The sequence below is a fragment of the Crotalus tigris genome, unplaced genomic scaffold (assembly GCF_016545835.1).
Source record: "Crotalus tigris isolate CLP2741 ecotype Arizona unplaced genomic scaffold, ASM1654583v1 scf7180000017977.1317863, whole genome shotgun sequence".
NCBI classification, from domain to species: domain Eukaryota; kingdom Metazoa; phylum Chordata; class Lepidosauria; order Squamata; family Viperidae; genus Crotalus; species Crotalus tigris.
In genome coordinates, this window is record NW_024096755.1 from 384,215 (window position 1) to 410,059 (window position 25,845).

The following is a 25,845-nucleotide window of genomic DNA, read 5'->3' on the forward strand; positions in this document are numbered from 1 at the left end:
TTTCTCCCCACATTTGTCTATATTTTATCCACCATGACTGGCTTATTGCAGTGAGCTATACCTAGGATCTGATAGACAGAGTGCCTGAAGAACTATGGATGGAAGTTCACAACATTGTACAAGAGGTAGCAACTAAAACCATCCCAAAGAAAAAGAAATGCAAGAAAGCAAAATGGCTGTCTCAGGAAGCTTTGCAAATAGCTGAGGAAAGAAGGGAAGTGAAAGGCAAAGGAGAAAGAGAAAGATACACCCAATTGAATGCAGAATTCCAGAGAGTAGTTAGAAGAGATAAGAATGCCTTCTTAAATGAACAGTGCAAAGAAATAGAAGAAAACAACAGAACAGGGAGGACCAGAGATCTCTTCAAGAAAATTGGAGATATGAAGGGAACGTTTCATGCAAAGATGGGCATGATAAAGGACCAAAATGGCAGAGACCTAACAGAGGCAGAAGAGATTAAGAAGAGATGGCAAAACTACACAGAAGAACTATACAAGAATGAGCTTAACATCCCAGATAACCACAATGAGATGGTCATTGACCTTGAACCAGACATCCTAGAATGTGAAGTGAAATGGGCCTTAGAAAATCTGAGCAACAACAAAGCTAGTGGAGGTGACAGTATTCCAGCTGAGCTATTCAAAATCTTAAAAGACGATGCAGTAAAAGTGCTACACTCAATTTGCCAGCAAATTTGGAAAACTCAACAGTGGCCACAGGATTGGAAAAGGTCAGTTTACCTTCCAATTCCAAAGAAAGGCAATGCCAAAGAATGTTCAAACTATCGCATCATTGCACTCATTTCACACGCTAGTAAAGTTATGCTTAAAATCCTACAAGCTAGACTCCAGCAGTATGTGGATCGAGAACTACCAGAAGTACAGGCAGGATTTCGAAGAGGCAGAGGAACTAGAGATCAAATTGCCAACATACGCTGGATCATGGAGAAAGCTAGGGAGTTCCAGAAAAACATCTACTTCTGCTTCATTGACTATGCAAAAGCCTTTGATTGTGTGGATCACAACAAATTGTGGCAAGTTCTTAAAGAGATGGGAGTACCAGACCATCTCATTTGTCTCCTGAGAAACCTATATGCGGGTCAAGAAGCAACAGTGAGAACCGAACACGGAACCACTGATTGGTTCAAAATTGGAAAAGGAGTCCGGCAAGGCTGTATACTGTCGCCCTGCCTATTTAACTTATATGCAGAGCACATCATGAGAAAGGCAGGGCTAGATGAATCAAAAGTTGGAATTAAGATTGCCGGGAGAAATATCAACAACCTAAGATATGCAGATGATACCACTCTAATGGCAGAAAGTGAAGAGGAACTAAAGAGCCTCTTGATGCGGGTGAAGAAGGAGAGTGCAAAAGTTGGCTTGAAACTCAACATTAAGAAAACCAAAATCATGGCATCCGGCCCTCTCAATTCCTGGCAAATAGATGGGGAAGAAATGGAGGTAGTGACAGATTTTATTTTTCTGGGCTCCAAGATCACCTCAGATGGGGACTGCAGCCAAGAAATTAAAAGACGCTTGCTCCTGGGGAGGAAAGCTATGGCAAATCTAGACAGCATTCTAAAAAGCAGAGACATCACCCTGCCAACAAAAGTGCGTATAGTCCAGGCCATGGTTTTCCCAGTTGCAATGTATGGCTGTGAAAGTTGGACCATAAGAAAGGCTGAGCGCAAAGAATTGAGGCCTTTGAACTATGGTGCTGGAGAAGACTCCTGCGAGTCCCTTGGACTGCAAGGCGTTCAAACCGGTCAGTCCTAGAAGAGATCAACCCCGACTGCTCTTTAGAAGGCCAGATCCTGAAGTTGAAACTCAAATACTTTGGCCACCTAATGAGAAGGAAGGACTCACTGGAGAAGGGCCTAATGCTGGGAAAGATTGAGGGCAATAGAAGAAGGGGACGACAGAGAATGAGATGGCTGGATGGAGTCACTGAAGCAGTAGAATTTAAATGGACTCCAGAAGATGGTAGAGGACAGGAAGACCTAGAGGAATGTTGTCCATGGGGTCGCGATGGGTCGGACACGACTTCGCAATTAACAACAACAACATACCTAGGGCTACCCTTGAAGGATGTCCAGAAGGTTCTATTGGTGTGAAATGTTGCAGTTAGAAGGAGTACTGATTGGGGCGGGGTACTTCAATTATGAAATATCTCTGCTAGGTGCCATTTGCTTTTCCGACACAAAAGCTTCTATGTTCGATCCTGGCTATCTGACTGATTGCCCATATTCTATGACCTTGTCTGTTATTGACTACAGTAGACAATCTCGTTTTGTAGATGCCCACTGACCCAGCTTATGAGAAACGGCATTCCGGCAGATGAATACATATCCACCCACTCGCTTTGCTTCTGGGAAGGTTGCCAGAGCACTTTTTAAAATTACGGTTTGTTTGGTTGGTTTTTTCAAACGCGGTCTGTCTTTGTTAAAAGGGTTGATTCACTGATTCTGTTGTTCAATGAACCCTTCTGTAGTATTCGTGGTGTTATTTTTGTTCTTCCTAGGTGATCGTTTGCTATCTCATCAGTGATCTTCATCTGGATGGCTTTCTCTTGCTGATGCAGGGCTGGTGTTGAACAAAAGCTGCCGGGCGGCGTGCGATCCATAGGCCAAGCCTGCTCCGATTCTGGCCATCCAGCAACTTCCATCGCCCCACGCCCGCGTCCCCAACACTCCCGTTTTCGGGTTACGAACCGCCTCGTCCTCCCTCCTCCTTCCTTGGCTCCGCCCCCCTGCCCCGCCCCGTCTCGGATTTCAAGGCGGCGCACAAAGCGACTCGCTTGCAAAGCCGACGCCGCCGAAGAGCCTCTCCCTCCTCCCACTCCGTCGGCCCTCCCTCTCCGGGATGGGACGTCCCAGGGGCGGCCGCCGGCCAGGGCGGGGAGATCTGCTGGGAGTGGGGTGGGGATGGCGGGGGAGCCGCCTTCCCTTCTGCCTCCGGCTGCCAGGGGAGCGGGCTGGGGGAACGAGCGCGGCGGCAGCTGCAGCGTCCGAGAAGAGAGCCATCTGGCCAGGCGTCGTCGAACTCGGGGCGCGCTGGGCTGCGACAGGTGGTCCTCTCGCTTTAGGACGGCTCTTGGAGGATCCGATCTCTTCCCTCACCCAGCCGAGACGACCCCAACTCGGGCTACCTGAGCTGCGTCACCCGACCGAGATAAACAAGCGCCACGGTGCGACTCCCCTCGGATTTGGTCCTTCGGGGATCGGCGGTGGCGGCTGGGAGGATTGCTCCGGACGCCACCGTCCAGTAGACGCCGAGCGAGATTCCTCGAGGGATCGAAGACACTCACCTGAGGATGACACCTGGCGGGGACGGGGCTTGACCTGCAGACCGGTCGGAAGAGGAGTGTGTAGGGGGAGAGATCCGGAGATATCCGGATTCATTCCAGAGGGGAGCAGATTGGTCGGGAGCCAAGAGAGGCGGGGAAGGGAGGCGGAGAGACAGAGACTAGGGAACGATCCCTAAGCATCCCGCTTCTGGCAGGCGATTCATCCGCTTTGAGATCTGAAGTTTGGGAGCGAAGCCGAGAAGGGCGAGGCGCAATCCCGTCTGCGAGGCGCGTCTTCAGTCCCGCCACCAGGATGATCTCCGACCCGGAGTAATCCCAAATGTCGTCCCGGAACGACAAGCCCGATCGGTGGCTGAGTTTGGGAGGGCGCCTAGTAGGCTCCTGACTCCCGAGTAAAGACTCCAGATGCGCATCGACTGGTGCTCCTTCAAACCGGGAGAAGGCAGCCTCCGACGCGCTACCCTTTTGGAAACCGGGAGGAAAAGCAGCATAGTTCCCACGACAGAACCACCCTGGACAGCGAAAGCAGGTTTCCGGGACCAGGACAATTGCCCACTGATCCAGTTGACCCCTTGATCCGTAGGCTCCTGCCCGGCACCGTGACAGTTCAGAGACCCAGTTCAGAGACCCGTTGCAGCTCTAGTTGTCAGCTCTAGCTGTTAAGTTGGGATCCTGGCGGTTCCCTCCAACTGTGGGGTGGCCTTGATGCCCAGAGCAGGGGTGAGTGACACTGTCCAGAGATGCCCTGGGAAGTCATTGGTTTCCTGCTGGTGCTCCTTCAGCGGTCGTGGACTCTACAGAAAGCAGGTAAGTGAGCTGGGAGGACAAGGTTGGAAATGGGATCTGTAAGATGCAGGACTTAAAATCTGAGAGGTGGGACAAAGAGACACCCCAAGAATTCATGCTGTTCAGTGATGAGGAGCAGACATCCTGGCTTGGCCATTTCTGCTTTGCTGAACCAGTGTTGCCCAAGCAATTCAGACTACAATGCCCATCACAGTGGCTATCGCCTATTTGGACTCTCTGTATACACCCCCCTAGCAACATCATAGGAGTTATAGATCACAAGATGGAGTATCAAGTTTGATGGAGAGCTGAGCAAACATGCCCTCCGCTTCACGTGCAGGCAGCATTCACACATCACCTGCTACCTTTGTAAATGTGCCCAGCTGGTTTAGTTTTGAGCTTGGTTTTGTCTGTTCATAGCTAACAGGGTTGTGGGAATCTTGCTGGGCTAATACAGTACAAGCCTCATAAATGGGATCATGCCAGAACCAAGGTGTTGTGTGAACATGACATCTACTCGTTCCACGTGTGCCTCTGGAGGTTGTCGTGAGGGTGTTAGCCACACAATGCTGTTGAGATGCAGAAAGTGGCAGTTGGGAGCACAGCCGTAGCCCTCAGCACAGACACACCAGAGATTGGGAAGAGAAGGAGGAGAGCCACTTCCTCTGCCTTTGGCCTGGGAGGACCCTTCTGCCTCCCTCACTTGGTGCTTCTGCTTGGCCTGAGGAGCCCTCGGCCTCAGAAGCACCCCATCTGGACCACCTGTCCTGCCCATCTGCAGACAGATGAGCCCCACCAATTTCTCCCTCACCCTGGCAGACCAGACAGCTGCAGGACCACAAACGGCAGCTTGAGTTGTAGTAGGAAGGGAGGAGAATAACCTTGACAGAGATCCTTCACTCTTTCTCTCCCCCCCCCCCATTGCAGCCTTCTGAGCCAAAGCATCCTCTGCTCCTCCAGATGTGTTTGACCGGAGTCTAGGATACCTGTCAAATGGGAATCCCAAGTGACTGGAGAGTGTTGGGCTGGTCTATTTTTGAGAAAGGACTGTGATGGCAGGACAGGAGGGGGATGAGCCTCACCTACACCCCAATGATACTCCCGTGGCCCCTGAAATGATAGCAGCTTCAGTGAAGGTCTTTCCAGCTCCTCATTTTTCTCTCCTTCAAACAAGCTGACCCCTCTTTCAGTTACTAGCAAAGATGGTTAAATGAGGTATGGCAAGACTGAGCAGGTTGGCTATAAGAGGAGCAATGGGAATTGTTTGCTATCTATTATACATGGGTGTTATTGGGCTTTCTTCAGCAAGGAGAAACTGCGGAGTTTGTGATCTTGATTTGTCCAATGGAGATGTCAGACTTTTGTTTTCAGTACTCACAGCACCGAAGAAGAATGAAGAGACTGGACGCTGCCCCAAAGGGGATGTAAGAAAGGAAAGGTGGAGAGAGCCGAGGAAGAACTAAAGTGAAGCGCTAGGAAAACAGTTTTATCTTCTCAGGTTTAGTCAGGACTGCTTTACACAGGCTGATACCTTTTGGGATATGTTGCATTACAGTTCCCATTAGTCTCAAGCGATTGACATATCAGTTTGGGATGATGGGGATTGTAGTTTTAAACCCTCAGGAAAAACTCCAGATTGGGGAAAGCTGGAATTGGATGCAAGGAGCTATAGAGAGTTCCAGAAGTATTGTGGATTAATTAAAGTAATTATATGGGAGGAAGAGTCTAGTGAAAGGTGTGCTTGTATCCATCATCACTAGAGTCAGCTTGGTGTGGCGGTTCAGGCTCCAGGCTAGAAACCCGGAGACTGAACTGAGTGCCTTTTGGCCAGTCACTCTCTCTCAGCCCAACCCACCTTAGTGTTGCTGTTGTTTTGGAGAAAATAGGAGAAGGAAGAAGGGTTAGGCATGTTCGCCACTTTGAGTTATTTATAAAAATAACAAAGGCAGGATGTAAATAAATAAAACAATCACCACCACTGTGCCATTTAAGTGGGAACTCTGACCCCTGATGTTGAAAGGACCTAGCCAGGATTGTGATCCCTGCCAATTGTGCTAGTACAGTTTTGTAATATTCAATGGTGTTCTTTCCTTTTGGAGGGCTCCTGCACACATTCCAGAGTGAGCCTCTCTTTGGGAAGGGATCGTGGCGGCTTCTTAAAGTACCTGCTTGGCATGCCAGAGGCTGGATTCCATTGGAAAAATCCAGTTATAGCAGGTGAAGGGAAGCATCCCTATTTTATCCTCCAGGGGTAGCCTTCTGGCAGAGCAGGCTACCTCAGCCTCAGAGGACCAATTGCTCTCCACATGAGACTGCTTCATATATTCACAACTAAGCCAATATAGTAGATAAGTTCTGGGCTGAAGACCAAATAATAAATGCTGTCCAGGTATGCAGGAAGAAGACATTTCTATCCCACACCTCCTTTCATTGTATCTCCCAGAGAGAGGGAAAGATGTCTGGCTACTTTCCCAGCCAAGCAAGGACTTATATCATGGAGCTGGATATTAATCCTGGAGATCTGACAGTTATAGGGCTGCCAATATTCTCCCCCTTCCCAAACATATCTTGGCTGTCCTTCAGTGCCTTTAATGTAATACTTTCCTGAAGTCATCCTACCTCTCTATTTATTCCTCTGTCTGGGAACTCTTTGTCCTCTGACTCTTTCATGGACAAGTGGTGTGGAAACTCTTGGGTGATACGGTGGATTCATGCACAGGTATGCTCCGTGGGTGCCATTATTCGGAGAGGCTCAGAGTAGGGCTTCTAAGATTGTTTTTTTTAAAAAAAATATTTTATTAGGTTTTACGAAGGTAAGGAGAGGATAGGATCACTTTGGGTATTGGGTGGGGTTCAGGGGTGGGGTGGGGTAAGTATAGGTACAAAAATGGGGTTGCCCCCAACAGTAATTCCATGCTTTGGCAAGCAGACTGTTGTCCGGATACAAATATTAAATAACAGTAATTAATATAATGGTAACTAACAATAATCAATAACAATAGCAATAATCATAAAAATAATAACTAATCAATAGATATCATTCATCCTATTAAATTTCATAACCCTTTCTCACTAGGTCGTGTTGCTAACCATTGATAAAATTTTTCCCATGCTTTAAAATAAACTGAGTCTTCTCTCTCTTTAATCTCTAAGGTTAGTCTACCCATTTCTGCACATTCTAAAATTTTTGTAATTTTAAGCTGGTCAGATGGTAAATTTTCATTTTTCCAGAATTGGGCAAATGCTATTCTTGCGGCTGTCGATGCATGTAATATTAAATATTCATTCTCTTTTCCATAATTAAGTCCTAGTATTCCCAACAAAAACAGTTCTGGCTTAAATTCTATCTGTATTTTAGTCATCTTTTCCAGACATATATGAATCTTAAACCAAAACTACTTAGCGCTAGGACATACCCACCAGATATGATAGTAGGTACCTGGTTTTTGTTTACATTTTCAACAATTATTCGATACATTTTAAAACATTTTCGCTAATCTAACTAGTGTCATATGCCATCCATAAAATATTTTATATAAATTTTCTTTATATGAGGTTGCTTTGGTAAGTTTGATGTTTCTATCCCAAAGCTTTTGCCAGTCTTCTAAGTCTATGGAATGTCCAAAGTTTTTTGCCCAAACTATCATTGGGCTTCTAAGATTGTTGAAGGGAAAACTTATCCGGGAAGATGAACAACTCTTCCATTTTTCTTCTTCCCATTTTGGACCTCCTTCAGAATGTTTAGATGTCCCTTGGATAGGGACGTGTGTCTTGAGATGCACAGAGATAGTCAAAGAGAGATGCCAAAATCAGAACGGCAGCAGAAAGGATAGGGTGACAAAAAGAAGAGAAGTGAGATTCTACCTTCCAGTTTTGCAAACTCCACTTGGCTCCACCCATTGCTTGTTTTGGGCTCTTCCCACTAACCCACTTTTATTTTGCCCCCCCCCGTGTTTCTCCACCCATTAGTCACTGTTTAGTTTAAGATGTCATATGAATGCAACCATCACAGCTTTTTCATTGACTTGATTAAATCTGAAGCACATCCACTAAATGACTTGGGACCGTCCATTCATTCTTTTTGAGGTTCTCTTAATCCAGCGGTTCTCAACCTGTGGGTTGGGACCCCATTTGGGGTCGAACAACCATTTCACGGGGGTCGCCAAACAACGCAGTCCGCCATTTTTTCCCCCTTTTCCTTAGCTGTGCTACTCCCTTTTATTCTATTGGCTTTTGAAAGCCAATCGAATAGACTCTCTTGAATAGAGTCTAATTTTATTGGCTTTCAAAAGCCAATAGGAATTGTCCAGGCTGTCTCTGTCCTGCTGAGCCCGCCAAAAGTCCCATTCTGCAAACAGTACTGCAAGTTGTCTGCAGCGAAGGCGAGCTGTCTGGAAGTTTCCACCCCTCCCTGCTGAGCAACTACTAAAAATGTAAGTAAAAAGGGCCAGGGGTGGGAGGCCGGCGGGTGCAGGGAGGGTTGCTGGCACACGTGGGGTGAGTGCCTTATCTCCCTTGGGCTGGGCCAGCTGATGGCCCAGCTGGTGGTCGGCCTGCTCCGTCTCTGCCGCTTGCCAGCTACGCCTCGGCCGGCACAGGGGGCGGCACCACGCATGGGCAGTGCTCCCAGGCAGGGAAAGTCCTCAACTTACGACCGGTTGGGTAGTCCTCGACTTATGACCGGTTTGGTAGTCCTCGACTTACGACCGGTTAGGTAGTCCTTGATTTACAACCGGTTGAGTAGTCCTCGACTTACAACCGGTTGGGCGTCGCGGCATTAAAAAGGTTGAGAACCACTGTCTTAATCCGTTGTTAAAAGAAAATAATGGGGAGTAAAGAAAGGCCATTTAGCTTGTTCTTGGAGGAAGGGTGGGATTAGGAATAATACGGATAAGGGACTGGGGGTTTTGGAGGACCACATTTAATTTACCCAGAATTTACCGGTTGGAGAAGGAAGGCTTTACCTATCATGTGATCCAACATTTCCTGAAACCTCCTCTGCTGCTTATGCTCTTAAGCTGACATGTTCAGGGTAAAACAGCAATTCAGCAGATGAAATATGAATACCTGCACAGAAGCTGTAGTGGATCATGTAAGATTCACTGGTTGAACCTCTGCCCTTTGGTGCAGTTAGCAAAGGTGGGGTTGTTAGTGTTGACAACTCTGGTGGTTGCAGATCATGAAATACTCCATTTTCTCTTTGTTGTTTTGCCTGAATCAATTATAATTTCTTTCTATTTCTTTTGTAACAGGAAATGCCAGTTAGTCTTTTTCAAAGTAGCTACTTTCTGTTTTTCTATGTTCTGAACAGAGCAGAAAAAGCCAGTTTTAAAGCTTCGGGCTCCATAAGGGGGCACTAGATCACAGAGGCAGTTAGACCCGTTTGTTTCCTTTTGTTCCAGACAATTTTCAGAATATCCCTACGTATTTTGATTTTTTTTCTTTATTTCCTGGGGTACAATCTTTAATAATGCTTCTGTAATTCTCACTGACACTGAAAATATAGTTGCCTTAATTAGCTGCTGAATTTCATTTTGGAAACCTGTTCAAAGATGAGACTCAGGAAGAGAGACACAAAAGAAAACAATAAGGTAATTTTCCAGTTTTGTGGAATGCCGAGTAGTTAAGAATGTAGAACGCAGAGGCGTGACCTTAATACATAATCCGTGCTCCAAAATTAAAGAGTTATCTGAATTAATGGCATTGTCACATCTTGCCGTAAGAATACCCAGTCATTTCATTATACTGTTGTGTGGATTTTGGCTAAGCCAGGATTTATTAATTTATGAGCAAGAACTCCTGCCAAAAGGCTTAAGCCACAGGGCTTGTATCAAAAGCTCACGCCTTTCAGTTTCTCACAAGTAAACTAGAGCTGTTCCTATGCTTGTAAAACCCGTTATTCTGATGCCAGAGCTGCATATATTCTTCCTTCCCATGTATGCAGTAGGTTGAGCTGTCAGTCTTTCCAAATTCAGTTTCCTTCTCCAGTCAAATACAAATTAGGTCTCAGCAAGGGGTTGTATGTGTTTGTCTCCACATACAAATGCACAAACATGAGGGAACATGTAACCCCTGCCCTGCAAATACAGTTGCTGGAAAGGCCTACCCTGAATTAGGTTTTTCAAGGAACTCTTCAACTGAAAAAAATGTGCACTCTGTTTAAATCAGGGGAGGACAGAATACAGCATTGCAAGCTAAATGAAGACCAGGCAGGATAGAGAATTCAGCAATGTGTAACAGATGTGTTCGAGCATCAGTTCCTGGTAGGAGAACTGAGTTCTGTTTCTATCCCACCTTTTCTCAGAGAAGTTCAAAGCAGCATATGGGATTCCCCTCCCTGCCTCTGCCTCCCCCCTCCCCATTCCTCTGGCAGGCAAGTCAGTCTGAGAGAGAGTAATTAGCATAAGGTCATTTGGTGTGCAATATAGCTGAGCATGGAAATGTGTCTGGCTCTCCTCTGATCAGTGCATCATGCTGGTGGGTTTCTGGGTCTTTTTGTGAAATGTTGAAAAGGGTAAAAGAATAGGGCTCCAAAGCTGGAAGGGAGATTCGTGCTGAAAACAGCAGCTTCTGAACCTTTTGCCCTGCAGATGTGCTGTACTACAGTATGACATCAGCCCCAGACAATAGCTGCTCCGAGCCCTACAGCAGAAGAAAACGCCAAGGACATTGTGAATAGTTCACAATTGTTAGGAAATGACTTCTAAGAAGTTAGCCAGAAGCACACATTTCCTTGCATTTTTCTTTTTTCTACCCATGGCTTCCAGTCCAGGTCTCTGAATTACAAGCAGGAACTTAGCTCCACTTTATATGTGACAAACCTTCAGGTATTTAAGACCCTTGTCATGCTTTGTGCTGGATCTTCTCTTCTTAGGGTTCAATATGCCGAGCTCTTTCTTTTCCTCCTTCAAAGGACTGACTTGCCAAATCTGGTGACTCTCCCCTGCTTCTCAATTCTCTTCTTGACTGTCTTTTTAAAGCATTTTAAAATGTTTGAACTGAATTTTTTACGGAGCTTGCCCATTCCCCATTTAAACAGATCATTTTTTTCTTTAGCTTCTCACTTTAATTGGTTAACCTCTTCCCTCCATCCCTAAAATAGGACAGGATGATGGAATGCTAGATTTTTTTTTTAACACTGCTGAAGAGCATTAGATTAAGGAACACTGCTGCTTGACATATTTATTTAATTTGCAGCAATAAATGATTTTGCATTCATGCTGCATTGTGTTGGCTGCAAGCAAAGAGGGCATCTGGCTGGTGAAAAAAACAATATGATGAAAAGACAATTTTTGAAAAGTGATCTTTATTTTATGGCTGCCTGAGGTATAGCAGCCCAGATATTATATGTTGTGAATAACATGCATGTAAATGGCATGTGCTAGAAATTCAAATCATCCCCCTTTTTATCTGTTCTACGCTTTAATGGATCCCTTGGTAATGGTTTCAAAGCTATGCAACAGGAATTACCCTCCTGAAATGTTTAGAAAAATACCACTTAATGTCAATGAACAGCGACATAGTAGCACCAATTTATCAGTAATGACATTATGGCAAATGTTTAACTGCAGCTTATTCTGACAAATGATATTTGTGTGAGTGAGTGTAAGTACTTATATCATCATCATCGTCATCATCATCATCATTTTAGTCATTGTCTATCCTAGTGGTGGTGAACTTATGGCATGTGTGCCAAGGTGGCACTCAGAGTCCTCTCTGTGGGCACACGTGCCATGCCCTAGAGATGGCAACCATCCATCTTCAACCAGCTGCCCGCTAATTCACCAAGGTTCCACATGGCCGGATGCATCTCAGCACAGCTGGTTTCCCTCCTCCTATCCCATCCCTCCTGCCCTCGCACGCTCTCCTTTTCCTGGGCATGACCTACTGCATCACCTCCTCAGCTGTCGAAAGTCTGTCCAGCTCAGAGGCGGCTTCTCTGAATTGCTGGCAGTGGGCTGTGGAGCCCCAGAGTGAGCCGGTCGAGGGGCCGGCAGGCTGTGGCTGCTGATGGACACTGTCGGCCTCCATGCGCTCGCTGGCCTCTGTGTGCAAGGGCTGATGGTGTCAGGTAGCAGCCACCCCAGCCCGTCTCACCTTGCCCTGCAACAATGGCACCTCCGCCCTGCCTCATCCCGCAGGACGAGCCTCCTGCCCAGTGCTCCACCTGACAGACCCCCTGGATCTCCCCCAACCCTGCCCGGCCCCAACAGACGTCCCTCCACAAGAGCAACATCGAGGTGACCATGCCCACCTTGGCCACATCCACTCAGTCTGTCATGACCACCACAGCCACACCCACCCAGTGGGCCACGCCCACCTGGCACCCGGTGATAAATAAGTGGGTTTTGGGTTGCAGTTTAGGCACTCAGTCTCTAAAAGATTCGCCATCCACTGGTCTATCCACTGCAGGATGAAGGCCTCTTCTGCATGTTTCCAACCTATATGGTCCTGTGCTTTCTTTTGCCAATTGGGCCCACCATACTTGCTGATGTTGTCCATCCATCTTGCTTTAGGTCTCTTTTCTGGATGCTTTTTATCAAGTGGGATCCATTCTATGACTGCCTTGGTCCACCTGCCATCAGTTCTTATATAAGTACTTATATATACATAGTTAAATATTTGCAGAGATTTCTTAACACTTATCACACAATTAAAGCAACAAAAACTAAGAGAGGAGCTCCTTTTTCTGAAGAATATGATTTATACTGATATTTTGGGAGGTGGGGATAATAATAACAATAACAACAATAACAATAATAATAGAGTTAGAAGGGACCTTGGAGGTCTTCTAGTCCAACCCCCTCCTCAGGCGGGAAACCCTATACCATTTCAGACAAATAGCTATCCAGTCTCTTCTTAAAAACTCGTGATGTTGGAGCATTCACAACTTCTGGAGGCAGGTTGTTCCACTGATTAATTGTTCTCACTGTCAGGAAATTTCTCCTTAGTTCTAAGTTGCTTCTCTCCTTCATTAGTTTCCATCCATTGCTCTTTGTCCTGCCCTCAAGTGCTTTGGAGAATAGCTTGACTCCCTCTTCCTTGTGGCAACCCCTGAGATATTGGAATACTGCTATCATATCACCCCTTGTCCTTTTCTTCATTTAACTAGACATAATTCTAGCAACTGTTCCTTATATGTTTTAGCCTCCAGTCTCCTAATCATCTTTATTGGTCTTCTCTGCACTCTTTCTAGAATCTCTACATCTTTTTTTACATCGTGGTGACCAGAATTGGATGCAGAACTGGATGGAGATGGAAAATTAGGTGAAAATAGGAATGAGGTGGTATATCCTGGAAGAGTTATAAATGGCTAGCTAGAAAACTGAGAAAGAAATCTTTGGCCATGTAAGATTTCCCCCCTGTTCCTTCTTTCTTCCTCATACTCTTATTTTTTCCTTAACCACCTCTCCTTTGAGTCTTTTAGTTTTCTCATTTGTACATGAAGCATCAAGAAGTGCATCACTTTTGTTTGCATTTCATTTTTTATTATCTCAAGTTTCTCAGGGCTCAAATTATTCCAAATCTCCCACATATGAGAAGGCTGGATATGTGCTGCTTGCCATAGATCCTTTGAGTGAATCAGGAAGGCTGTCCTGAGGATTTGTTTGAAAGCACCGTTGTTGACCCATGGGCCCTGAAGGCCAAACTAGATATGGCCCTAGCAATAAACCCAGATCCCTTCACAATTTTGTCCACTGACATGTAACACGAGGAACAGAGAGTGTAGATAGTTTTACTTAACTATAGAAATAGTGATGAAGAAGGGGAACACCAAGCCCTTTAGGGTATCTGGGCTTGGCTATCTCTTCAGCCCATCACAGTATTTCTCCGTTCCATTTCCAGTTCACTATCGATATGTTTGAACTGAAAAGAGAAAGCTGTGGCTAGAAAAACAGAGATAGATAGACTGAAGTCCAAAGCAATGGTGCTTCTCTAATGGGTTCCCTTTATGCTTGGCCACTTCGTGGACATGTGAATGATGGCCCTGTTCAGTCTGGCTTGGCCCCAAAACACCCCAGTTCCTCCCTGAGCCTGCTTGAAGGGGAAGGAGAAGATCTGTGGGGGTGAAGCAGCTGTCTTGAATGATGGGCCATTTGCTGTAGGGACATTTGCTGTAAAAATGCAAGGTTATGGCATGAACTCAGAAGGGAGAAGATGTGTATTTGCAAAGCCTGCATAACAAAGATAAAGGAAGATGGAGTGTGGACAGATGGAGCCTCTTTCAATGTAGAAAACAAGAGCTGACTATCAGGCATATCATATAAGACATATTTCTAAGATAAGGAATAGGGTTAAGACAGAGCCAATAGAACACTTGCTAAAACTCTTCTAGGATGCCTATTAGTTAACTTTTAGGAATAGGGTTGAAGTAGAGCGAGTAGAATACTTGTTAGATAACTTAGAAATAGGAATGGCACGGAGCAAATAGAGGACCCTTTTAGATAATTTTTAAAAAGCCTATTAGACAATGTTTCTCTATCCCGCCTTGAAAAACTGTATAAAAGTTGTGGAATTCTTTGTTCTGGGTCCTAGCATTTTGCAGGCTGGGACCCCTTTTGCTGAAGCGCTTTAGTAAAGGGAAATCAATCCTGCACTTCATGTCTGGTAGTCTTCATCGGTTTTGGCGCCAGGCTAAGACCTGAATTTGGGGACAACACCCAAAGCAGCTGATCTAGTATGATTGCTATTCTCACTAAAGGGTCTTGGTAAGTATCCAAGGATCTCCAGAATATCCGGAACACAGATGCAAGCCCCAGAGATGCAGAATAAAGGTGTGAATATACCCTTGATTTCTTTTTAAAGAAAGGCATTACAGACATGTTTGACATTCTTGCCTGTCCTATTCCTCGTCCGTTCTCCACAGCCTGTTGGTCTTTCGACAGCTGCAACCCCAGCAGGAGGAAGCTTTCCACAATGGTACCAAAATAGCTAATCCCACGTTTGTTGAAACAGAGCTATGAGCCTCCCGGCCGGCCTGTATGTGTTCCGTTACATTCATGTCACATTTCTTCAGCAATTCAACAGTGCGGTACCAAGGCCTCCTGTACCATTTGTCTAATGCCTCACCCCTGATTTTTACTCCCCCCCTCACCTCCCCAGGGCCATCTCACATCCGTGCCCCCCAGATAGCACTCCACTGGTCCTAAGCATCTTCTAAAGGACCAGCTGCCAACACCCGCCACCTGCTAGACATCCAGTCTCCGGCCTCTGTGGGCTTCCACATCCTCCCACGGAGAGCTCACTTTGCTACCCTCCCCTTCCTAGTCTAGTCCTTTTGCTTTATATCAACCACCTGTTTATTATGTTCTCAGCTATTTCCATCTCCAACAACAGGTGGGTCCTGTCCCCCTGGGGCTCATGTCTGCTAGGTTGGAAAGGCATCTGGTTACACCAGGAGAGGTTTGGGCTTGGAGGGTGGGTGGGTGGGTGGATGGATGGATGGATGGCAGGAGGCAAGTGAAGAGAAAACAAGCCATAGGTTATTCCCAGCTGTGGAAGGACATTACTGTGTCTGGGATAAAACAAGGCAGGCTAGGAGCCAGCCCTCTCAAGTTCTTGGTTGGGACGAGGGGGAGCCGCTGGATGTCTGATCTCCTTGCCAGCCCTGAACGCAGCTTCTCTTCCCCTTTGTTCACCCTTGTGAGTTCTACCACCCGGCATTCAGCATTATTTAGCCTGAAGGACCACTTGCTGAATCTGTGCCATTTTTCCAGAAGAAAAAAAAAAAAAGGGGGGGGGGGAGAACTACAGCCCAGATTGGATTCTGCAAGGAAAATGGCCTTCTGCCATTTTTGCAACCTACTTTGTGCAAAGCCAAGTAGCACAGATGTATTTCTATGCATGTTTTTGTTCTTACTTTTTAAGTAGATATACACGATTGTGCAAATTGCCCTTATGGCTGGCTATGGTCCTTTTGTTTCCTTGATGTGTTATTCTATGCCTGCATTCTGCCTTTGCACCCCTTGCGGGACAGTTCAGTGCCAGAGCAATCTTCAAAATGTCAGGAGCCACTGGGCATGATCTCTCATGGGCATCTCTTCAGATCCAGCACGCTATTTTCTTTGACTAAAGCTGTAGTGGAAATAAGTGGCAGAATTCCAATATTTGTACAAAGCATATACTTCAGACTCTGGATGACTGAACTGATTTGTGAAGTTCTTTGTGCGTAGACACATATGAATGCAGTGAGGAACATGCTTGTATGACTTTGAAAGAATACAAGGGGTTGGGCTAGAACTTTTTTACTTGATATGTCAGTTTTTACTTGGGTGAAAGGAAGTGTAGGTTTTGTGTGTTTTGTTTTTATGCAGAAACATTTAGAAATGACACATTAACTTGCAATCTGATGTGGTGCATTCCTTCCATTGTTTTCACATTTCTACCACTTCAATCAGCTGCTTCGAGTAATAATCCTCAAACTTGGCCCTTTTAAGATGTGTGGATTTCAGTTCCCAGAATTCCCCAGCCAGCATGGTGGTTGAGAACTACTGGCCTAGAAGAGGGGTAGGCAACCTCGGCTCTTTTATGACTCATGGACTTCAACTCCAGAATTCCTGACTCAGCTGACTCAGGAATTCTGGAAGTTGAAGTCCATGAGTCATAAAAAAGCCGAGGTTGCCGACCTCCGGCCTAGAAAAACAAGACTTTCCCCCGGGATTAGCATTTATGATGTAAGGAAAAAACCCTGTAAAAATGGGATTTCTGGGACAATTAAATCTTGATATTGCAGATGAACTGGATAGCTCTCCACAGTGGGGCAAGATCCCTAAAAGCCTTGGTTGAAATACTTAGAGCCCTTCTAAGATTACTAAATTAATACAGATAGTTCTTACAACTTATAACCATTTGTTTAGCGACTGTTTGAAGTTATGACCATGTAAAAAAGTGACTTTCCCAGCCGGTTTTGGACAAGCAAAGTCAGTGGGGAAGCCCTCAGCAAAAGACATAAGTTGCACGCAAGTGATGTCTGGCTTAATGACCATAGCAAAAAAAGTTAATATTGGATGTGGGCATATGATGTCTCACTTAACGACTGCACTGTTTAACAAATGTTCTGGTTCCTGTAGTGGTCATAAGTCAAGGACTACCTGTAGTTGTAAACACTTGAGTCTGAGTTCTTGGTTCATTGTATATTTCTTTTAATATAATTAATTAGGTTTTGAGATAAACCACTCCAAATCTGTTTAGGAGGATGAGAATGGAGATGAAACCAATCAACAAATAAAGACAAATGATAAGCCTAAACAGGAAAATTAAATACATAGGAATAATTCTATCATCTGCATGTAAATAAATCAATTCCATTTCAATCCAACTGGGCTTTGCCCAGGTCATTATATAGTCTCTGCCATCTTTGGGGAATCTGTCCCCACCTGTCACTCTACTCAAAAGACGAAACATGACTCATTTTCTCCCCACCCCCCAAATATTGCTCATCTTTGGTTTAGAAAGACTCGTCCTTTGACCTCGGTAGAGGTCAGAGATTTAGCAGAGTCTGTGCCATCTCATTGTCCCCCATACTCTTTCTTTGTGTTCTGCCTGCACTTGACTGTCTTGGCATGACCGATTAAATGTGTCTTTGAACTCTTTGATCCTCCTCCAATCCCTCCTCTTCCCAAATGTGAGATCTAAAAGGGTCTCCTGTGTTTCTCTTGCCTCCAGCCAAATCTCACAGGACACCCTCCACCATTTCCCTTTGAATCTTCAAAGCTCTTGCATGCTTTAACTGATTACACATTTAGCATCTCTAATCTCATTTTGGCCCCCACCCTGGAGGCAGCCTTGAGAGGAGTCCCTCTTCTTCCAAGCTTGTCTTGTCACGCTTGCTCTGATGTTTTTCCAGCTCCACATTTCAGGATTGGGAGGGGAAGGAAAGAAGGGGCAGCTTCCCAGAAGACCTCAAGGTCTCTTCTCCAGCTGCAGCTCTTCAAACTTCCTTCAATTTTCTGACCAAAGCGAATTCCCTAGATCAGTGGTTCTCAACCTGTGGGTCGGGACCCCATTTGGGGTCGAACAACCATTTCACGGGGGTCGCCGAACAACACAATCCGCCATTTTTTCCCCGTTTCCTTAGCTGTGCTACTCCCTTTTATTCTATTGGCTTTTGAAAGTCAATAGAATAGACTCTCTTAAATAGAGTCTAATTCTATTGGCTTTCAAAAGCCAATAGGAATTGTCCAGGCTGTCTCTGCCCTGCTGAGCCCGCCAAAAGTCCATTCTGCAAACGGTGCTGCACCAGTTGAGTAGTCCTCGACTTACGACCGGTTGAGTCGTAAGTCGAGGACTACTGTCCTAGATTATGGGTAAAAGAGAAGCACAACTATTTTTTCAAATTTTCTGCCCCAACTTTTCTGTCAATTCGTTTTGACAGAAGCTCTTTCTGTGAAGAAACAGAGGGAGTTTCCTCCACCAATAAGAAATCAAGGGCTGAATTCACTCATCATCGATCCTCTGAGAGGTTAGTTTTAAGATTGTTTGTCTATAGAGATTTTCAGTCATCCAGGTCACAATTATCCCAAAGATGCTTTTTCATGAGGCAACTGGACTTTCTTGTATTTTTTTTGAAGATGTTTTGCTTCTCACTCAAAAAGCTTCTTCAGCTCAGATTGGATGGTGGAGAATGGAAGGATTTATACTCCTTGCAGACAGCTGGCATTTGCATTCTTTTAGAGAGTCCTTGAAGCTACCTGGACTATCTATGTTGTCAGGGTCACCTGAGTAGTGCAAATGGATGTTGAGCCTTCTTGGAACTGCTGAAAGGACTGTGTTGTAGATTGGAGATAGTGTTGTATCTCCCCCCTCAGTTGAGAGAGGGCTGTTCAGTTTTGACATAAATGGCCTCTTCGACCCCTCTTTCAAACCAGTGGTCCTCTCTGTCCAAAATGTGGACTTTGCTATCTTCAAAAGAGTGGGCTTTGTCTTTTAAATGCAGATGGACTTCTGAATTTTGTCCTGATGTTGTCCTATGTTGTGCCATGCATTTATGAAGATTGTTTAAAAATTTGGGATCTCTTCCTCATCTAGAAATGAAGTTCCAGAAGTCATGATGATATAGGATGTCACAGCTGTCCTGCATAAATTATGCCTAATTGAATAATTGAATCATATATGTGTGTGTGTGTGTGTGTGTATATATATATATATATATATATATATATATATATATATATATATATATATATATATATATATATAAATGATAGTCCTAATTGGGACTGGCAACTCTGTCATTAACAGTCACTAAATGAAACTACGACTGCTTTTGTGGTCTTATTTAAGCTTTCCTTTGCTTTATAGACCTAAATACGAGGAACCATCTTAAACTTACTTTTTCATCACAATTGTTAACTATGAACAATCACTAAATGAGAACAGTAGCTAAACAAGGTCTACTTTCCCACTGTGTCAGTCTTATCAATGTCATTGTTATCCCTCTCTAAGGAAAAAAACATTCAGTGGGATTTCCTGATTATAATTGCAACGCTCACTGACAACCTGAGTCAATTAAGGGCATTGGCTGCATTCATACAATTTAACCTGAATTAATTTTCCTGGTTTGCACAATGCACTGAATCATTCATTAACCAAAGAAGTTAAATTCACCCAACATACCAACTCACAAAAATTGACAGAGGTTAAAAATAACCAAGCTTAGTAACTTGTATGTGAATTTGCTATATTTTAACTGACTGACTGAACCTTGTTGTATGGACACGCCACTAATCTCTGACCACATACAAATTCACTTGTCCAGAAGGCTTAGGTTTTTTAAATTTGCAAGCCCTTTATTTTCTTGATTATGTAATTTGTATCTGTACATATATTTGTGTCTGTGTATATGTGTCTCACCAGGAATTGGTTGCCTTCTAGATGTTGCTGAATTATAACTTCCAGCAGTCCCAGCAGCTATGGCCGATGGCTGGGAGTTACAGTTTCAGCAATACCAGGAGAGCCACAAGTTCTTCATCCATGAAGAACTGTAGATTGTTTTCCTGGCAGGCTACCATAAGTTCCTTAGATGACCTTGAGCTGGTTACTATAGCTCAGTTTAACCAAGCTCTTTGGGTTGTTGTGAGGACAACTTTGTTTGTATGTAATAGCTTCCCGGAGGATAGCTGTGTTGCTCTTCTGCGGCAAAATCAAAACAGACTCTAACGCCACTTCAAAGGCAGATATCTATAGTTTTTGTGCATCGCAGTTCAGTTTATCGGATGCATATGATAGAGAATTGCTGTGGTTGTCAAGAGAGAAAAGGAAAGGGGATTATTGATCAGAGATATGTCTTGGGTTGGAAGTGCCCAAACATTTATGTTTCATCATAAAGCAGCAATCAAATATGACTTAGGTGTGAAGAGAAGGCATTGCTTGGCTGACTTTGCTAAGAGTTGGCTCTGAGAAGTTGAAGAACATCTATGCAATCGAGAGTTGATGATTTGTCTCAAAATAGCCTTGTGTGACTTTGTTCTTCAGTGAATGGGGAGGAAATGCACGATAATAACCATCACCACCTCTGTATAGAAAATTAAAAGATGCAGGAGAAAACATGGAGGAACCTGCCTCCTACCATTTCTCTTCCGTCTGATTACTCCCTAGAATTATCTGAATGTTTTATGGTGAATGGAGCTGATTATCGGGGATTGCAGAACAGAACTGCGCCTGGATCCGCTGGGAAGCCTTGCCTTTACTGGAACCAGACACGAGAACATGCCTACAACACAGCCAAGTATCCCAATGGCGAGTGGGGGCTGGGCAGTCACAATTACTGCCGAAATCCGGACGGTGATGTACAGCCTTGGTGCTACATCTCAGAGAACGAAGAAGGGATCTACTGGAAGTATTGTGACATTCCAACCTGCCACAGTAAGTGTTGGACCTTGCACTGAAATTGGGGGAATCAGCCAGAGTTTAGCAAAAAAAAAAATTGGTCCCAATGATGGAGAATATTTATAGCTCAGGGTTGAAATGAGGGGTCCTTGGTACTCTCTGAGCTTGCTTGTTTCCTTGCAGATGTTTCATTACCCTGACTAGGTAACACCATCCATGCTAGTAAGGAGTTCTTGAGTGCTTGAGAAGCCTGATTTAAAGACTTTTAAGATTTATATAATCTGACAGCAAATAGCAGTCCTTACTAGCATGGATGATGTTACTAGATAGGGTAATGAAACATCTGCAAGAAAAAAGCAAGCTCAGAGAGCACCAAAGACCCCTCAAAGTTTGATCCACTCTGTAGGAAAGTTAATAATTGGTGGACCTTCTCAGAAGTTGAACATCCCTTTCTCAATTGTTTGCTGGTTCTGCTTGGAGTCTCTAACCCAGCTTTTCCCAAATTGGTGTCCTATAAAGGCCAGAATGGGTAGAAATTATAGAAGTCCCATTCTTATAGTTCTCTGACACTGTGGTCCTACTGTTCTCCTTCAAACTGACAAGCAGATTGCATTCTGATCAATCACCAGCTCAGAAGAAAGATTTGCTTGCTTTGAATTTTATTTCAAAGGAGAAGAACATTTTAATGAAATTCTTATAGATGGAGTGTTGTGATTTGCCTTTATTATGGGAGACCAAGAGTTCTGGGTGAAACTCCAGTCTTAGTCTTTGCTTCAAAATAGTCCTTTGTAGCAGGGGTGTCCCTTCTATTGTCGCTTTTCATATTTTGAAGTTTGTGCAGCCAGGGCAACTTTGAAGTCAAAGAAACAAAAAAAAGCTGTAGCACCCTTCTCAGTTTCAACAGGAATGTACTGTAAACCCAATACATCAAGAAGAGATGCATTGGAATGCAATTTTCAAGCCTCAGAAAAATACAGAAAAACATGAACAGCTTTTACAGGGGAAAACACTGCAGAGAAAGTGCAAGGCAAAAGTTGGTATTAAATCTGTTGTACCTGAAGAGCAACAATTTTGAGACAACTGCCTCTGATGCCTTTCACTCAAAACAATATGGCAGTTTTTCTCAACCTTGGCAACTTAAAGATGGGTAGACTACAACTCCCAGAATTCTCCACATCTGGCTGCATACGGTCAGTTTGTATCACAAGTAGTCATCAGTTATTGACTGCCTTGTTTAGTGACTGCTTGAATTTATGAAAAACAGCTTTGCAACCAATGTTTACATTTTCAGCCGTACAGTGTCCTATGGTTAAGTGATTGCCAATTGTGAGCTTCAAAATCAGCTTCAAACAAGCACAATTAATGGAGAATGCGAAAGTGAAACCCCAAGTCACAGTCATGTGATGTTTCACTTACTGACCATGATGATTTGTGTAATGATGGAAGCAGAAGTGACATCAAAGGTCCAGTGCAGTCACGTGGCTTTTTTTGGCTTAGTGACTGTGGTACTGAACTACAGAGTTGCAAGTCCCAACTGTGGTTGGTAAATGAAGATTACTTGTAAAGTCCTACAGTTGTGCAGTGTTGTGATACCTTCCTGTATAAACATTCAAAATTTCTATCCTCTTCCTCCATTGTTTCTTTCAGTGCCTGGCTATGTTGGCTGCTTCCTGGACTCTGGTACTCCCCCAACACTAAGTGGGAGCAGTGGCACTTCCACCAAACTCACGGTGCAAGTTTGCCTCAGTTTCTGCCGCAAGCGAGGCTATAAGGTACAGCAGCTCAGGAGGCCTTCACAGTCCATTGAAGAGGTTGCTTCAAACGGCCCTCCCAACCTGGGTTTGTCTAGATGTGTTAGAACTACATCTCCCAGAATTCCCAGATAACCGACTGGCTAGAAAATCTGGGCTGGACTAAGAATTCAGGAACTGAGTTCTTAAACAGTCCGGATACAATTAGATGACATTGGTTGAGAAAAGGGGGGCTTTTTAGATTAATATAAAATAATAAATAAAAGCCAGGGAGTGATTCCACCCAGTTCCCACTTATTCTCCTCTCCAGTCTAGGAAAAAAGCGCCAGTGAAAAGGATTTCATTCTTTCTAATCTGCCACACTGGAGTTGTGTGATGCAACACTGGGCTTGTTTTTAATTTAAACATAGAATCCTGACACTGTTTCCAATACTGTATGCTTTTAGATTTGTCTTTCCTAATCTGACTGGGTCTGCAAAGCTTGAAAAGACTGATTTAAAGACCTTTAAGATTGGTATATATATATATAAGGACAGGGGTCTTCAAACCTGACCCTTTTATGACTTGTGGACTTCAATTGCCAGAATTCCTCAGCCAGAAAGTTGAAGTCCACAAGTCATAAAAGGGTCAAGTTTGAAGACCCCTGTATAAGGATGTAGCATGGTTCTAGGAGCTAACAAATTTAGCCAGTATGGCATTGGAGACCATTAGGGGGTTCTGAATACAGAACTGATGAATTTATGTATTGATTTATTATTATTGATGAATAAAGAAATTTGGAACACAACCAAGTTTAGTGACTATTTCTCTGTCTGGGAACCAAAAAGCTGTCATTCCCTAAATAAAAATATCTGGTAGAGAAGCTCCATTTGTAATTTCAATCTCTTTTTCATTTGATCTCTTAGTGTCCCATTAAACTACAGATCCCATTAAGAACAGCTATGACCATTCTTTTTTTTATTATTATTATTAATGGGTAACCTCGTATTTCAAGAAAAACTGTTAAGGCAGCTATAGAGGTCCTGCTGGCCACTGATCCATGGTTATTAATAAAGAGATATCTATTTAATATTGACATATGGACTGTTGATTTGCCAACTTTTCTGAACTGATCTTAACTATTGGGCCTTGAGCAGTTGCTGCTTGATTTGATGGGCAATAGGGCATATCTCCATGCCATAAAAAGCTTTCCTAATTGATTTGTTTGCTGATCACAGCACCATCAGCACTTTGCAGGTGACCAGCTCTCCACCCTTCATTTATAATTCAAAGTATAACATCTAAACAGCAAATCAAATGATGACCTCAGAGTAAGGCAGAGCTAGCTTACATGAAAGGCCTGAATCTTGATTTTCTCCACTCACTCTGGGCATGCGCCTTCACTGATCTACTTTTTCCCCTTATTTGGATTGGTCTTGCACCCTTTCTAGTCTTCTCTGACAACTGAGTAGACACATGTTATCCCCCTTCTCTATTTTCATCCCATCAGCCCAATTCTTGGCACCCCGTGAAACAGAGCTCAGCCATCAAACAGCATTTGTTTTGTCGTTCCAGGCTATCAGTTTTTATTAGCGCAACAAATGCACAGTTGTTACCCATTTGTCACACTTGGTTCAGACGGCTGCCCTCATGGTTATGCTTCTGTTCTGGAGATACTGAATTTGAAGATTCGTCTATTTTTTTAATATCTGGGAAAGCATTATTCAGTCTGGTTACTTGATTATGTCACCTGTTTAAGCTTTCTCATTTGGAAATAGCAAGAATTTGGGGCTCTTGCAGGTAATTTTGGCTCTTTTCCTATAATCTTCCATATCTTTTATTTTATGGAAACATAAATCTGCTGGTATTACTCTACATAATTGCTCAATAGAAAGTAAACCATTTCTTCTGGCCTTAAAGTGGATGACTAGTTCAACAGTTTACCATGCAAATACAATCTTTATGGTCTGTAAACCATGATTTATGGTCTATATTGAGTGAACCCAACCAATTTGGCTTATTTAGTAAACCATGATTAAATCAAGCATGGCTTTCAGTCTACAAATATATCATAGGAAGACTTGAATTTCCTTCAAGACTATTGCTTGTCCTATCCTTGTTTCCTTGTAAGATTTCACGTTTCATCTTCTTACCATAGCAATGCAGTTAAAGAGATGGGTTCATCTTAAATCTTCTCTTATTTTCTTCTGTCTCTTTGGAAGTTTGCTGGAGTAGAAGCTGGTTATGCCTGTTTCTGTGGCCATGAAGGAGATATCCGGCACAGCCAGCAAGTGAGTGCTGTGGAATGTGATCAAGTCTGCTTTGGCAAGTCCAGTGAACTGTGTGGAGGAGATGGCCGGATTGGCATATACAACGGTAAGTGTGAGAATTGGATCCATATATTTGGTAAAGATGTACCTGCTACAGCTAAATGCCTATAGATGAAACTTCCTTCCTCTGCATATTACACGTTGAAGGCCATCCAGTGAAGTTGACGGGGTTTAGAAATAACTTCAATACACTTTTAGAAAGACAAAGGCAAGTTATCTTCTTATTCAAGGATTTGGAATCCAAGTCACCCTAAGTCAGGGAACTATAACCCCTGGGCTATGGCCCACTACCAGGCCTTGAGCCATTTGGAACTGGGCCGCAGAAATGGTGGGTGAGCGCGCACATATTGTTTGAGCAGCAGATGAATGTGTGCATGTGCGCTCCATTTGTTCGAGCAGCAGGGAGGCTTGCCTGCTCATGCAAATGGAGTTGTGTGTACGTGCTTGCCCACCGCTTGTGTGGAACTATCCCCTCCCCTCCACCGATCCACAGAGCGGGAAAGATTGAGGGAACTCTGCCTTCATACTGAACTACCTTAGACTAGGGGTTTTTCAGAAGTTTCATTTTGTTTATAACAGTATTTCTTAGCAGCTTGAAAATGTACAGATTTAGACTTCCAGAATTCCCCAGCCAGCATTTGGGAGTTGAAGAACTGAATCTTCAAACTGCCAAGGTTGAGAAACCCTGTTCTATGCACATACTGAGCCATGTTGACATATACAATAGGTTAAGGTCTGAGATTATCATTGCCCTTCCCTGTGTCCCCATGATACTGTGAACTCTCTGTGAGGCTTTGAAAAGTGATCCAATTAACTGCTGGTTCATTTCCTGCTCCAGAGAAAACATTTCTCCTTGTTTTACTTCC

At 44.0% G+C, this 25,845-nt stretch overlaps 1 protein-coding gene across 2 annotated transcripts in view; it reads left to right on the top strand.

Moving 5' to 3' along the window:
- Nucleotides 1-2,902: 2,902 nt before the first annotated feature.
- KREMEN2 (kringle containing transmembrane protein 2) overlaps nt 2,903-25,845 on the top strand; it is a 49,877-nt gene continuing 26,934 nt past the window's right edge. Inside the window, exons 1-4 of one of the 2 annotated variants that reach the window (XM_039345819.1) lie at nt 2,903-4,113; nt 20,689-20,955; nt 22,567-22,691; nt 24,872-25,025. In XM_039345819.1, the coding sequence (XP_039201753.1) occupies nt 4,047-4,113; nt 20,689-20,955; nt 22,567-22,691; nt 24,872-25,025 (613 nt within the window). In that variant the 5' untranslated portion in view covers nt 2,903-4,046. The remainder of the gene's footprint in view (nt 4,114-20,688; nt 20,956-22,566; nt 22,692-24,871; nt 25,026-25,845) is intronic. The other variant, XM_039345818.1, reaches the window with a different exon arrangement.